The 14,692-nt window shown below is 55.8% G+C and overlaps 1 protein-coding gene across 6 annotated transcripts in view; it reads right to left on the bottom strand.

The window, feature by feature from the left end:
• Positions 1 to 14,692, bottom strand: part of PLEC (plectin) — a 116,566-nt gene that overhangs the window by 84,276 nt on the left and 17,598 nt on the right. For 2 of the 6 annotated variants that reach the window (XM_035124589.3, XM_035124591.3), the window contains exon 1: positions 5,320 to 5,498. The exons of the other annotated variants lie outside the window; for them this stretch is intronic. In XM_035124589.3, the coding sequence (XP_034980480.2) occupies positions 5,320 to 5,410 (91 nt within the window). In that variant the 5' untranslated portion in view covers positions 5,411 to 5,498. Of the gene's footprint in view, positions 1 to 5,319; positions 5,499 to 14,692 lie in introns of those variants that run through there. 6 annotated transcript variants of the gene reach the window in all.

Below are 14,692 nucleotides of genomic sequence, written 5' to 3'. Positions count from 1 at the left end.
CTTTCTGCTTCCCTACATGGCCCTGTTGGGTTCCAACATTCTTCAAGAGAGGGAGAGAAGCTTCTTCCTAGCTGCTCTCTCCACCGCTTGCACAATTTTAATGCACCGCCATTCTTTATTCACCCTTTTTCTGAACGAAAAAGGCCCGAATGTCGTACGCTTTCCTCCTAGGTGAGCTGCTCCAGCCCTTTGGTCAATTTGGCTGCCCTGGTCTGAGCCTTTTCCAGCTCCGTGGGCTCCCTTTTGAAGCACGGCAAGCAGAACCACCCGCAGTGCTCCAAGTTGTGCCACAAATCTGCCTAAAGGGATGTTGATTCTGTGCAGCGCAGCTGTTGCTCCTGGGCCAGCCGCCCTCCTCCCTGCCCCAAGCAGGCAGAGGAAGGTGCGGGGGGGGGCACCAGAGCTCTGGGCACCCTGCATGTCCACTTGGCTGGGGCAGGGCAGAGCTGCCTGGCTCCATCTCTCTGCTTGCAGCAATCCCGAGGGGGGGGGGGTGTTTACCATTTGGAGGAACTCCGCAGCCCATGCTCTATCCTTGCCCACCCTCACATGTGAGTCTGAACCAGCAGGAACATAAAGGGGGTGTCCCCCCCCAGGCAGAGCACCCTGTCCTTTGTACCATGAAGCTGCTACAGGAACGCCTGCCAGGCCACTTGCCAGAATCAGCCACAGCAGCAATTCCAGCCGCACTGCAGCCTTGCAGGGTCATAAATCCTGGAGGATGAGCAAGGAGGATGAGTCTCGCCAACCAGCCAGGCCCCCAGGCACAAGACTCAGGAGATGCCGGAGGGCCTGGCTCTCCCTAGTCTCCCCATGTTCCTGCATTGCTCCTCACCCCACCCACTGCCCTTTCCACACCATCTCTGAACAGGGCCAGTGACCCTCAGCTGCTGCTGCTGCCACCCCCTCCTCCACCGCAAGACAGGCAGGAGCTACACTGGCCCCACAGGCAGGCACAGGCGCTCCCCCAGGCTAGAAGGAGCAAGGCAGGGATGGGCATGACTCACAGAAGCACCAGCTGAGTGCAGCAGGCAGCCAGGATTGGAAGGCCCTCATACAGATCTATGGCAGGACCACATTTGGAATATAGTGTGGGCATTATTTTGGTCACCTCACCTCAAAATGGATATCTCAGAGTCAGAAAAGGTTCAGAAAAGGGCCACTGAAACGATCGGTAGGGGGAGCGGTGGGGCAACACTTCTCTGAAGAAAAGCTGCAAAATTTGGGGACTTTTTAGCTTAGAGAAAGAGGCAAATCAGAGGCAGCAAGAGAGAAGTTTATAAGAGGATGCATGAGCTGGAGGAAAATAGAAGGAGAGAAGTTTGTCTCCTTCTCCCACAGAACACCAATTAAGTCCTTCTTCACACAGCACAGTTAACCTGTGGAACTCCCTGCCACAGGAGGCAGTGATGGCCACCAACCTGGATGGCTTTCAAAGAGGATTGGATAAATTAATGGAGGATTGGGGGGGGGGGGGCTATCAGTGGCTATTAGCCAGGATGGCTGTGTTTGCCTTCACTGCTGAAAACCCACAGGAGGGGAGAGGGCTCTTGGGCTTGAATTCTGCCTGTGTCAGAATTTGGCCTCTGTCAGGGCTTCTGCTGCAGCAGGTTCTGGGAAGGCAGAGCAAAGCAGAGGATGCTAAGCCCCCCCCCCATGTTCCCCACCCACAGGAAAGCATACCTGGCTTATTTATCAGGTGTTCAGGCCACCTTTTATCCCAAAGTATCCCGGGGCAGTGTTCAAAAAGCAAAGTCAAACTAGACTACATAAGTAGCTGGCATCCGTCTGTCTCGGGAGACAAAGGAAGAGTGAGCTTAGGGTGAATTCAACCGTTGGCGAGTTCAACGCCTGCTTCTGCACTGTGCAAAAACTAATTAAAACCAGGACACACCACCAGAACAAGTAAATAGTAGCAGACATGTTGTTTTTTAAATGATGCCCAGATCTAGGCTGACAAGTCTTCCACAAACATGTGCATGAAACAATCCAGGTTTTGACACTCTGGCCTTTAAGAGCCCAGCCCCCCCCCATGCTGGGCTCTGGAAATATTACTGCAGGGCCTCCCCAGACCCTCCCAAACTCTCGCTTGTAGGAACTGCCTTGCATGCAAAGAAACAGGTGGCACAGCTCTGGTTACGCCAGCAAAGGGAGGGGCATTTCTCAAGAGGCAACAGACACTCAGCAATTCCCCCCACCCCAAAAGTGAGCTCTGCTGCAGCTACCAGCAGCACCCCCTCGAACCCCCCAGTGCTATGGCTCACATTGGTCAACACAGCCGACCCACTTTAATCTTGGAACAACCACACATAACAGGGCCAGACCTAGGCTGGCATCACCCACAAGTCGCTGCCAGATTTGGGGGGGGGGCATGGCAGGGAAGATACAACTCCCAAATGGAGAAGAGACTGTTGGGGGCTGAACTTTGCCTGCCACTTTCAAGTCACGCTTCCTGCATTGCAGGGGGTTGGACTAGATGACCCTTGGGATCACTTTCACCTCTGCAAGTCAAGGATTCCACCTGGTGGGAGGAACATGGGCAGACAGCTGTTGTCTCGCCGCCACAGAGCCACAACACAATGCCAAACACTTTTCTGCCTTGCACAAGATCGGGAGGGCTTCTCCGCCTAGTCCCACCTGGAAATGTGTCCCCTGGCAATCGCAGTGGGGGCAGCAGCCAGTGGCTGAAGCAAGCCCCACTCAGCTCTCCAGGGGGCTAAGAGAGCCTGGGCTCCCAAGGTGGCTTGGGGGGAAGCCAGAGCCATGCAGGGGCCCTTCCCTCTCCAAGCAGCCCCTGGGGGAGAGGAAGCCTTCTCTGCCACCCGCAGAGTGGCGGGGGAAACCCAGCCAGAAGGGTGGGGTATAAAATAATAATAATAATAATAATAATAATAATAATAATAATAATAATAATAATAATAGTCCGACTGCAGGGACAGGGACCAGGCAGCACCCGAGGCCCAGCCATCTCTCCCTGGCTGGCAAGAGGCAGGTGCCAAAGCCAGAGTGGGCTAGAGCAGCCTTTGCCCACCTGGTACCTTCCTGAGTCTTTGGACCACCAACGCCACCAGCTGAACAGGTAGAGACTGAGGGGAATCGTAGTCCAAAGCTTCTGAAAGGCACCAGGTGGGGGAAGACTGGGCAGCAGGGCCAGGCCAAGGGGACCCAGGGTCCACTCCCCACTCAGCATCATCCAGGAGGTCATAGAACTTTAGATTAGTAGCATTGGAAGCCCCCCCCCCCCCGGTCATCCATTCCAAGAATCGCTGACAGGTGGCTGTCTAACCTCTGCTTAGAAACCTCAAAGGAAGGGGAGTCCACCCCTTCAAACAGCTCTCACAGTCAGAAAGTTCTTCCTTAATGTTCCTACTCTGCCATCCTGACTGCTGCGAGGATTTTAAAAAAGAGGGGGGGAAGGAGAGAGGGAAACTGCAATGGAATAAATAAACTGCAGATTCCTGGGGTTCCCAATGAGCCCCCAATTCCCAGCCCTGAGAGCTGAACTGGGCACGGCCCTGCCCACCTGCTGCCAGTCAGGAAAAGGGGAGGGCAGCCTGCCTGTCCTTTGAAGGGCAGCTGAGAAGCGTGGAGGCAGCTCCATGGGACTCCTGGGGGAGGACAGGGTACCCCCACTCTCTGCCCCTGCCCATCATCCCTGAGAGAAATCAAGGAGGACTCTGGCAACAAGAGGAGCCTATTGGGGGGGGTGCAGAGAAAGGTGGGGCAGAGTAGAGGGAGGAGGGGCCCCAGGAAGCTTTTAAATAGCTCCTAGGTCACTCTCCCACCAGAAGGACACAATTATCTCCCTTTGAGGGGGGGCCACACTTCTGCCCCCCAGGGGACCCACTGCCCACCCCCCACCCGCAGCATTCACATGTTCTGCAATCAGAAAATGTCTGGAAATTGGTGGGGGGGGCAATGCCAGGGGTAGCTGCTCTCAGGGGTAATAAATAAATCAGCATGTGCAGAGTGCCTTTGTCTAAGTGGCCACAACCAGACTGAGCTGAAAGGGGAGGGGTTCAGGTCAAAGGGCAAGAGCATCCCCCCCTCCCCAAAGTGGGAGCTTATGTGAAGAGATGTGCATTAGGAATTGAGCACGGAGCATCGCCAGATAAAAAGGCTTCCTGCTTTCTCAGCTCTCAGGGGGCTAAAAAATGTGCCCTGGCTAGTTTGACGCCCACAAGGTGTTGTCCTTGGCCCAGGAAGGCAGAGCAGGCGAGGGGGGGCTCTCCTCCTCAGCCCCCCTCAGTCACAGGCAGAACCCAAGAGGGGGAGGCAGGGTGGGGGAGGCAAAGGAAGCGGCTCCAGGAGAAGTCTCCCCCCCCCATTGCTCCATCTGGCTCAGTATTGTCCCCACTGACTGGCAGCAGCTTTCCAGGATTTCAGATTTTGTGCCTAAAACTTCCAAGGAGAGAAGGGGGCAAAGGGGGCACCTAGAATGACCCCCCCTCCTTGGCACACACAGCCCAGCACCTGCTCACCAAGGGGCAACCCGGGTCTGCTTTTCCCTACTCCTGTCAATGCACAGCACCTTGTGTGATGTGGGGGCCCTTGCTCAGGACTCTGCCCCACACCCTGCCAACTTCTGCACCCCACACAGAACAGCAGCAGACCCCAAAGCCTCGCCCCTTAATCGACAGTAGCTGCAGGGGGAGGGAGGCAACCAAACCCTCCGCTCAGCTTCTCGTCCTCGGAGGGACTGAAGTTGGAGCGACCCGGAGAGTTGCAGCTTCTGCTTCCAATATGGTCCAGTTTTATTCCCTTTTCGCTTCACGACAACCAAAACCTTCTCCCAAACAGAAGCGGGCCTGCCCTGCTGTTCTAAAGAGCAACGCGCCTCTCGCGTTTCATCCGATTTAAAAGGACGGGAAGGCGGAATATCGACATGTGAATTGATTTTAGCCCCCAAGCCTGCCCTGCCCACTTCAGCGCGCGGGGGATTGCTCTGCTAACGGAGCGCATTCCTGGAGCCCCGAGGGGAAAGGGCAGCAGGGCGGCGACGGGGGCTGAGCCGGGGCTCGGCCAAGACCCTTCCTCTCCCGCGTCTCCCCAGCAGCGCCCCGGGGTCTCGCTCGCCTGCCTGCCTGCCTGGCTCCCCTTCGTGCGCCAAGTGCCCAGAGACGGCGGGGTCTCGCTCCTCGGCGTCCGGAGCTCCGCAACAGGTCCAGCCCGACGCAAACTTATCTATGCCCTATTAAGGGAAGGCGGCGCAGCGCCCATCTATCTGCCGCCGCCGAGGCGGGCACCGACCGGGAGCTGCCTGGGCCGCCCGCGCCACGTGGGGCGCACCACCCGCCCGCCGCCGGGCCGCCTGCCTACCTTTGTATTTCTCGCGCACGTCCTCGTAGGCTTGGATGAAGTCCTTCTCCTCGGGGTTGGGGGGCAGCAGGCTGAGGTTGAAGGTGGCCATGGCGCGGCGGGGTGGACTGGCTGGGGAGGGGGCCGCGCCCGGCCTGCCTGCCTGCTTGCCTGCCTGCCTCTCCGGGGGCGGGGAAGGCGCGACGAGGAGGAGGGAGGCGGCCCGGCCGGGGAGCCAAGCCCTGCAAGGACATTCCAGCTGCCTGCCGGGCCCGACCCTTTAAAGGCACCGCCGCCCACGCCGACCAACCCCGGCCGGGGTGGACTCGGAGGAGCGACCGACGGGGCGGTCCGGTCGGACTGCGGAGCACCTGCCACCTCGCTCTGACCTCGGGGCCAGGCCTGGCAAGCGGGGGCCGTAGGGCCGGCCCGCGAGGTGGCGGCTGGTGCAGGCTGCGCGGCCGCGGCCAGGGACCCCGCCGTCCCCTTCGGAAGGGGGCGACTTCCAGACTCCTCGGAAGAGCCTAGCCCTAGAGGGACGAGGCCACGGGGAGATCCCAGCTAGCCTGGTCTCCTGTCCTCCCGGGGCCCACGGGGGTCTCTTCCGGGAAGCCCCCCAACTGCAGCTGCTCTCCTCACCTGCAGCTCCCAACAGCTGGCCCTCAGACAGTAAAGGGAGGCGGTAGCCATTGTGGCTAGTCGCCTGCATTAGCCTGGTCCTCCAGGAAGTTGCCTCGGCTCGTTCCCTTTTAAAGTCTCAGCCATGCCACCTCTAGCGGGAGAGAGTTCCCTAGGGCCAGGGCCAGGCCAAAAGGGCCCATCTAGTCCAGCATCCTATTCTCACAGGGGAGGTAAATCAGCAAGCAGGACCAGAGAGCAAGGGCCCTCTCCTCCTCCTCCTCCTCCTTTCTGTGGAAGCAGAGCAGAGCCCTCCTGGCTACATCCAGAGTCCTCGGTCTCCTCCATGAATTTGTCTAATCCAGGGGTCCCCAAACTAAGGCCCGGGGCGGGGCCAGATGCAGCCCAATCGCCTTCTAAATCTGTCCCGCGGACGGTCCAGGAATCAGCATGTTTTTACATGAGTAGACTGTGTCCTTTTATTTAAAATGCATCTCTGGGTTATTTGTGGGGCATAAGAATTCGTTCATTTTTTTCCCAAAATATAGCCCAGCCCCCACAAGGTCTGAGGGACAGTGGACCGGCCCCCTGCTGAAAAAGTTTGCTGACCCCTGGTCTAATCCTCTTTCTAAGCCATCTAGGTTGGTGGCCTCTCCATCGCTGCCACCAGAGGTGTGTGGGGGGGGGGGTGGCCCTGCCTTGTTTCTTCCTTCCGTGGCTTGTGTGGGGAGGGTCTGTGCCTGGGGACCCTGAAACCCCAAAGAGCAGAATGTAGAAGGGGACCCAGACCTAAAGACTCTCTGGCTGGCTGCAGAAGGATTTCCAGGCAGGGCAAGATAAAAAAATTCCTTCCAGTAGCACCTTAGAGACCAACTAAGTTTGTCATTGGTATGAGCTTTCGTGTGCATGCACACTTCTTCAGATACCAGGGCCAGAGTTGTCGTCCTATGGATTTCTTCTCCATGTCCCCCACAAGTCTCTCCCCCCAGTTCTGCCTGAGCCTCTGGCCCAGTCATCTTCTCTTGGTAGCATGAGTGTAACTCGAGCGGGTGGGTGGGTGGGTGGGTGGGCAGGCGGGCTCCCCTTCCCACAAAGCATAGCAGGACAGACAGAGGAAGAGAGACAGGGCCATGTGTCGTTTTATTGCGCCAACCCGCCTGCCCCACCCCCTGAAAGCTATGAGGCCAACAGGTATTTATAAAGCACGCTCTCTGACTCCAACAGGTTCCAGGGATTTTTCCAGCAGAGTTCTTTCTCTCTCCACCTTCCCCCCCCCTCCAACTCCGCAATGGCCAATTATCCCTCGTCTTCCCACAGCTGGCACATGTGCCCCACCACTGACATCAGCGGCAACAAAATAGCCCCATGGCTGCACCAAAAGTCCTGGGAAGAGTCCACGGATTGGGGGGGGGGGAGTGAGAACCCCAGCGGGATTATTTGTGCTGCAGAACTCAGAGTGCCCTAGCATGGCCCAAGTACGCGCTATGAAGTCAATGTGCCCTCTTAGGGAATGACAATCTCCTCGTGTTCCTAAGCCTGCAGGACAGAGCACCGTGGCACCAGAAAGTGAGGGCAGGGAGCCAGGGGGTTGGGGGCAAAGCAGGGGGCACAATTCAGCTGGGGAGGGGCCACCCAGGGCATTAATTCAGGCAGGACTTGGAGGACCAGCTGGCACACGCAGGGCTGCCCACCCACTCATCCTGCTCCCCACCTGGGTTTGGGGGTCCTCCTCTCCACCCATCTTCCCAAGGTCTCCTGTATGATGGGAAGAGAGGAAAGGTCAAAGTTCGGGCTCACTCCTGCAGGCGTTGAGAGCCAGCCTGAGCCCCCTGCTCCAGCCCCATAAGTCATGCTCATACTTCTCAAGCAGCCCACGGAGGGAAGGAGTTGGCCCCCTGGCTGTGTGCCAGGAGCTGCTGTGACTCACCCACCCTTGGCACAGAAGGGAGTGGCGTCAGGTGGACTCTGGGCATGCTGTGGCCATACTAGGCTGATCACTGGCCTTTGGCAGGAGCAGGCATGCCAGAAACCAACCGGGAAACTTCCCTGGGTGCCCCACCTGGGTTACCCAATGCAGCGCCACAGAGGGCACCTCTTGCTACGTTCCATCTGGAGGTCTGAGCCAGCCGCTGGTGGCCTGAGGACAGCCAGCAAGTGGGTTGCTCAGGGAAGACCCTATAAAAGCTCCTTGCCAGCCGCCAACTGCTTGCTTGGCTCGGCTGCTCCTGCTGCAAACAAGCAAAGTCAGCCTGACCGGCCCTTTGGAAGCAGCCCCAGTGAGAACTGAAAGCAGCACCTCTGGGCTGGAGGGAACCCAAAGGCCATCCAATCCAGCCCCTCCCCACCCCCATTCCCGAGACAGAAAATTCAGAAGAGATAAGAGGAAGGACTTCTGCATGCAGCGCAGAGTTAAACTGCGGAACTGCCTCCCACAGGAGGCCACCAGCCTAGATGGATTGATAAGAGGATTAGACAAATTCATGGCAGAGGGCATGTCAAGAAGGCTTTGGTGGTGTTTCCTGCTTGGCAGGGGGTTGGACTGGATGGCCCTTGTGGTCTCTTCCAACTCTAGGATTCTAGGATTCTATTCTATGATTCTAGGGGGGGGGCCTGGAGGGCTCTGCTCTGCCCCCACAGCTGGAGGCAACAATGTTTCTGGCTACCAGATACCAGAAACCACAGGAAAGTTTTCCACAGGCCTCTGGACGGCCACTGTGAGAACAGGAGGCTGGGCTAGATGGGCCATTGGCCTGATCCAGCAGGCTCTTGTAACGTTCACATGATCCTTTTTACACCCAAGAACCGGCCTGGGGTGCCAGCGCCTTAAGGCAGGATGGCGGCTAGAGGTAATTCAGGGCGCACCCTCTTTCTTCCCCATCGTGAAGTCAAGCGAGGCTCAGAGTGTTGGGGTCACCATCAGTGGTCCCTCATAACCAGCAAAGGGAGACACACACACACACACAGAGAGAGAGAGAGAGAGAGAGAGAGAAAGAGAGAGAGAGAGAGAGAGAGAGCACCCCAGAGGCCTCTGCCCAGATGACTCATGCTAGTAAGCCAGGCCGTGTGCCAGATTCATTTTCCAAGCATCATCGCTTCCGAGCTCTTCCCAGTGTCCCTTGTGGGTTTTGGGTTAGCCCTGTGGGAGCTGAGCGGCATTCCACACATCCAACCATCACGAGAACGGCAACATTGCTCTCAGAAAAACCTAGTTATGACTAAGGCAAAGGAGAGTCCACAATCGCCCAAGGCAGACTGTTCCACTGTCGAACCACTCGTATGTCAACTCTTAGGTTTGCAGGAAGCACACCCCAAGGGCAGAATTGGACCTCAGCTGGAGTACTGTGTCCAGTTCTGGGCACCACAGTTCAAGAAGGATACTGACAAGCTGGAACATGTCCAGAAGAGGGCAACCAAAATGGTCAAAGGCCTGGAAACTATGCCTTATGAGGAACGGCTTAGGGAGCTGGGTATGTTTAGCCTGCAGAAGAGAAGGTTAAGGGGTGATATGATAGCCATGTTCAAATATATAAAAGGATGTCATATAGATATAGAGGACGGAGAAAGGTTGTTTTCTGCTGCTCCAGAGAAGCGGACACGGAGCAATGGATTCAAACTACAAGAAAGGAGATTCCACCTAAACATTTGGAAGAACTTCCTGACAGTAAGAGCTGTTTGGCAGTGGAATTTGCTACCAAGGAGTGTGGTGGAGTCTCCTTCTTTGGAGGTCTTTAAGCAGAGGCTTGACAGCCATATGTCAAGAATGCTTTGATGGTGTTTCCTGCTCGGCAGGGGGTTGGACTGGATGGCCCTTGTGGTCTCTTCCAACTCTACGATTCTATGATTCTATGGACCACGACATTTCCCTGGACCTTGGCAGGAAGAAGCTGCATGTGGCAGAATTACACACACACACACACACACACACACACCTCCCCCAGAGGAAAGAGGCTCAAAAGTGCTTAATTGTGCCTGGATCCTTGCCCTCTAGTTTTCATGCCCCCAGCTTGGGGTGAGAAGAAAGGGGAGTTCTCTTTGGTTGCCAGGATACCTCCTTCCATGGGAAGAGCAGCGGCCTTCTAAGAGCTGAGGGGCCTCCTGACATCACATCCCCCCCCCACTGGATTCCTAGAGCTAGGGGCAAATATTTCAGCCACAAGGTCACCAACTCTGCTTTGCCAGGCTAGCCTGGATCCCTGCTGAGAAGAGGAGGAGGAGGAGAGCAGGGACTTGGGTCCACTTCCACGCTGGCTGTGCCTGGCAGGAAACTCTGGACTCCACAGGCCAGCGATCAAAGGGCTCTGCCTCCTAGGTATGAATAATGACCCCCACCTGCATTCCAGAGCAGGGATCGCCTCTGAACCTTTGGCAGGAGAAGGGGGGGAGATGCAAACTTGCCAGACAAGAGGGCTTAGCTGGCAGTGATCTAGGGGTCAAGCACATTCCTCTTCCAGGAGGGGAATCCCACAGGCCTTCCAGCTCCTCTTGGAATCACAGAATTATAGAGTTGGAAGGACCGCCTGGGGTCATCTAGTCCAACCCACAGCAATGCAAGAACCACAGTTGAAGTGTCCCTGGCAGGTGTCCCTTAAACAGCCTTCCCTGCCAGGTGCCTTTTGCCCCACCCTCTTTGGGGCACTCCTATTCCTGGTGACAGGTCTCCTTGCATAACACAGCCAGGTGGTTGCACCTGGGCGATCAAAAGTCCCTTTCAGGGCTCCTCCTTCACCACCCCAGGGATGGCTGGAGGGAGGAAACTGGCTCTCTTGCTTGGTAATCAGCCTCTAGAGTGCAGGAGCAGGATGAATCATAGAATCATAGAGTTGGAAGAGACCACAAGGGCCATCCAGTCCAACCCCCTGCCAAGCAGGAAACACCATCAAAGCATTCCTGACAGATGGCTGTCAAGCCTCTGCTTAAAGACCTCCAAAGAAGGAGACTCCACCACACTCCTTGGTAGCAAATTCCACTGTCGAACAGCTCTTACTGTCAGGAAGACAGGGGATGATGCCCCTCCAGGCTGGCCCCCAGCCTCTGCCCAAGATTGCTTAAAGCAGGTGAGTGACCTGCGTGCGGGGGGTGGGGCAAAAGTGTCTGTCCAGGGAGGGTGATGTCATCTCCCCAGGTGGGTGCTATTTGCCGATCCTCTGCACACCAAATAAATAAGCTTTTCAGAGAGAGAAGCCCACTAAACGAGCCCACCAAGGAGGGAGACCAACCCGTGTGCAGGGCGAAAGGTTAAGCCGCCGCAGCCCTGGGATTGCGGCTACCCCAAATAAACACAAGTGAGGCTTTTGAGTCCTCCAGAATCCCCCCTCAGGCTGGATGGAAGCAAAGCAGGAGGATCGCAGAATGGCAGAGTTGGAAGGGACCCTCAAGGGTCATCGAGTCCAACCCTCTTCAATGCAGGGATCGCAGCTGAATAATTCCTGGCGGATGGCCACCCAACCTCTGCCAATAAACCTCCAAGGAAGGAGAAGCTCTCATTCGCCAGGAGCAGAGAGAGAGTCGCCCACAGCTTCCTCCCTTGAGCTGCCCCAGGGAGGGTCAAGAGGGTCCCGTTTCTCAAAACTGGAGGTTGGAGTTCCTTCCTTGGAGGATGGGTGGGGTATAAATATATTATTATTATTATTATTATTATTATTATTATTATTATTATTATTAGTGGTTGGATGGCCCTCTGTCATGGATCCTTTAGCTGAGATTCCTGCATTGCAGGGGGCTGGACTAGATGACCCCCGGAGTTCCTCCCAACTGCCATTCTATGGTTTAAATCCCTACTCAGCCATGAAGCTCACTGGGTGACCTTCGGCCAGGAGCTGCTTCTCAGCCTAACCCACCTCACAAGGTTGTTGCAAGGATAAAAATACGGAGGGGAGAACGACGGGAAAAGGTGGGATCATGGACTCATAGATAGAAATGCAACAAGTCAACAAATGAATGGGCTCTCCGTGGGTCCAGCGCCAGGCCTTGTCCTCCCTCCTGTGGGGCTGAGGGAGATGCAGGGAAGCTGGACTGGACACTGCCCAGCCTGAGATCAGGGCGCAGAAATGGCAGGTGGGGAGGATCCAGCTGGGAGCACTGGCCTAAGGGAGGAAGAAGAGGGGGGACACCGTGGCCCCCGCTCTCTGTCCAGGTGGCTCCTGAGTCTCTGCTTGGCTCCTCCAGAGGCTCCTTTGCTGCCAATGGACAAGAAAGAGCTTGGGGGGGGGGGCGAAGGGACCTGTATTGCAGGGCCCTCTGCTGGAGGCCGCTCTCACTGCAGGGGAGGACCAAGGCAAGAGGCACGTTCTGCTCACCCAGCTCCTGCTGCAACCCCCCCACACACACACCCCACACACCCAGCCCCTTCCAGCAGGAGACTAGACAAGAGGGGCCCAGGCCCCCATGGTCCCACCCAGCATAGGAGAGAAACAGTCGCCTCCAGACCTCACCTGGAGTACTGTGTCCAGTTCTGGGCACCACAGTTCAAGGAGGATACTGACAAGCTGGAACGTGTCCAGAGGAGGGCAACCAAAATGGTCAAAGGCCTGGAAATGATGCCTTATGAGGAACGGCTTAGGGAGCTGGGTATGTTTAGCCTGGAGAAGAGAAGGTTAAGGGGTGATATGATAGCCATGTTCAAATATATCAAAGGATGTCATATAGAGGAGGGAGAAAGGTTGTTTTCTGCTGCTCCAGAGAAGCGGACACGGAGCAACGGATTCAAACTACAAGAAAGAAAATTCCACCTAAACATTAGGAAGAACTTCCTGACAGTAAGAGCTGTTTGGCAGTGGAATTTGCTGCCAAGGAGTGTGGTGGAATCTCCTTCTTTGGAGGTCTTTAAGCAGAGGCTTGACAGGCATATGTCAGGAATGCTTTGATGGTGTTTCCTGCTTGGCAGGGGGTTGGACTGGATGGCCCTTGTGGTCTCTTTCAACTATGATTCTATGATTCTATTCTCTGATTCTATCATACAAAAAAGAATATTCCTTCCTTCTGGAGCACAGCTGGAAAAGTCACGGGGAAGCAGCAGGCATGGAAACGGGAGTAGCAGAACTAATCACCCAGAAACACTGAAACAAATTGCTTGTGACCCCAAGCAGAGAGTTCTGGAGCCCAATCCCCCCCGCCCCCCAATTTGCTGCATCTTCCCCTTACTGCAAGCATGGAGAACCCTGAGCCCTCCAGATGGTACCCAACTAGAGCAAGGATGGCCAATAGCCAGGGCTGGTGGGAGTTGTTGGCCTCTGCCTGTCTCGAGAGACAATGGAGTGCGTCTCCAGGGGTGAAGTCCAACCGCTGTGTTAGCAGCACTGAAGTGACCTCCCTGGGGTGCAAGCCTGGGCTGTGTGTCTGGAGGTCCTGGGCTGCCCAGACCACAAGACCCCCCTCTCAGCATCGCTGAGGTGGTCCAAAGGAAAGCAGAGCAAGACTTTGGCACCAACTTGGCTGCTGGAGTTGCCCCAAAGGAGGCGTACAAGGCACCACCCAACCGCCTTAGGGACTCCCCTTTGGATTTGTGTTTATACTCCTGCGCCTTTTCTTCTCCCAAAGAGATCCCGCAAGGCAGTGGGGGTTTAGGGCCAGTTTTCCTTCTCTTAGGTGGGCTTCCTTCCCAGGCGGATGAGCCCCACCTGCCCCTCACTGCCTTCTTGACCATTGGACCCCCTCGTGGCCAAAGGCTCCCTACTCCTGCCGTATCGGGGAAACCCAAATTTTCAGGGGGGGGGAGCACTAAGTCTGGTGTTGTTTGGCAGTAACATCATGTGAAGGACACAAATTAAAACCGGGACACATGCAGCTGCAAACGCACCATGAGGACCAGCCCCAGTCGAGCCCCACAAAGTCACAAAGAACCGCATGCATCTGAGGCCGGCTGCTAGAAGCAGTTTTGCAGTCCACCACAACTGTCTTCCCTGCAGGAAGACATCCATTCAGAGCCCTCCCCAGGTATTTCCTGAGAGGTGTCAACCCAGACCAGGTGCCTCCCCAAGTCTTCCCCCTGCTGATGACTCTATCCCCTATATATATATATACCTCCTGCCACATTTTCTCTGCACTCCTGAGCAACTCATGACAAAGGCACAAGGAATCTTTCTGCGTGAAGTGAGGTCTCTTTCTCTCAGAAAAAAAGGGTTTGGGGGTCCCCTGTGCTAACACCCTAATTTGTTATACTTGTAATGCTTGTTTTTCCATCTCTGAAACAAAATCGCCTGAAGCCTAAACTAGATTGCATTCTTGATGTTTCTGAGTTTTGTTTTGTTTTCATTAACTTGGGTTTAGGTTCTGTTTGTTCCTGAACATTTAGGCCCCTTGCTTCAGGTCCCTCCTGCAGCTGCCTTGGGGATTCCCAAGATCTGGCCCAGACCGATTTCCGTGTGGCAAACAAGGGCAGCACGTTAAAAGCACAGCCCCAGCGCACAGGCTCAGCATTGGTTTGCAACGTGTGCGTGGCTCTGCTGGATAAGGCCTGGCTTTGTGGCTGGCTCCCCTCACACAGGTGGCAAATACTGGCTGGACAGCTTTCATGTTTACAGAATCATAGCTAAGCTTTGTGCAAAGGCTTATTGTGGCCCAGAAACATACCTGGAGCCAGGTGAGGAGGAGGACAGAAAGGGAACTTCCCTGCTCTTGATTGTGAAGCTGAACTTGGACACAGTTGGCAGGCTGGTCTGCGGCCAAGTTTGGTGGAGGGGCTGCCCTGGTAGAATCATAGAATCATAGAGTTGGAAGAGACCACAAGGGCCATCCAGTCCAACCCCCTGCCGAGCAGGAAACACCATCAAAGCATTCT

Source organism: Zootoca vivipara, chromosome 8 (genome assembly GCF_965207765.1).
Source record: "Zootoca vivipara chromosome 8, rZooViv2.hap1.1, whole genome shotgun sequence".
In the NCBI taxonomy this organism is placed as follows: Eukaryota; Metazoa; Chordata; class Lepidosauria; order Squamata; family Lacertidae; genus Zootoca; species Zootoca vivipara.
The sequence above is the reverse complement of the archived record's forward strand: the minus strand, read 5'-3'. Positions and strand labels throughout refer to the sequence as shown.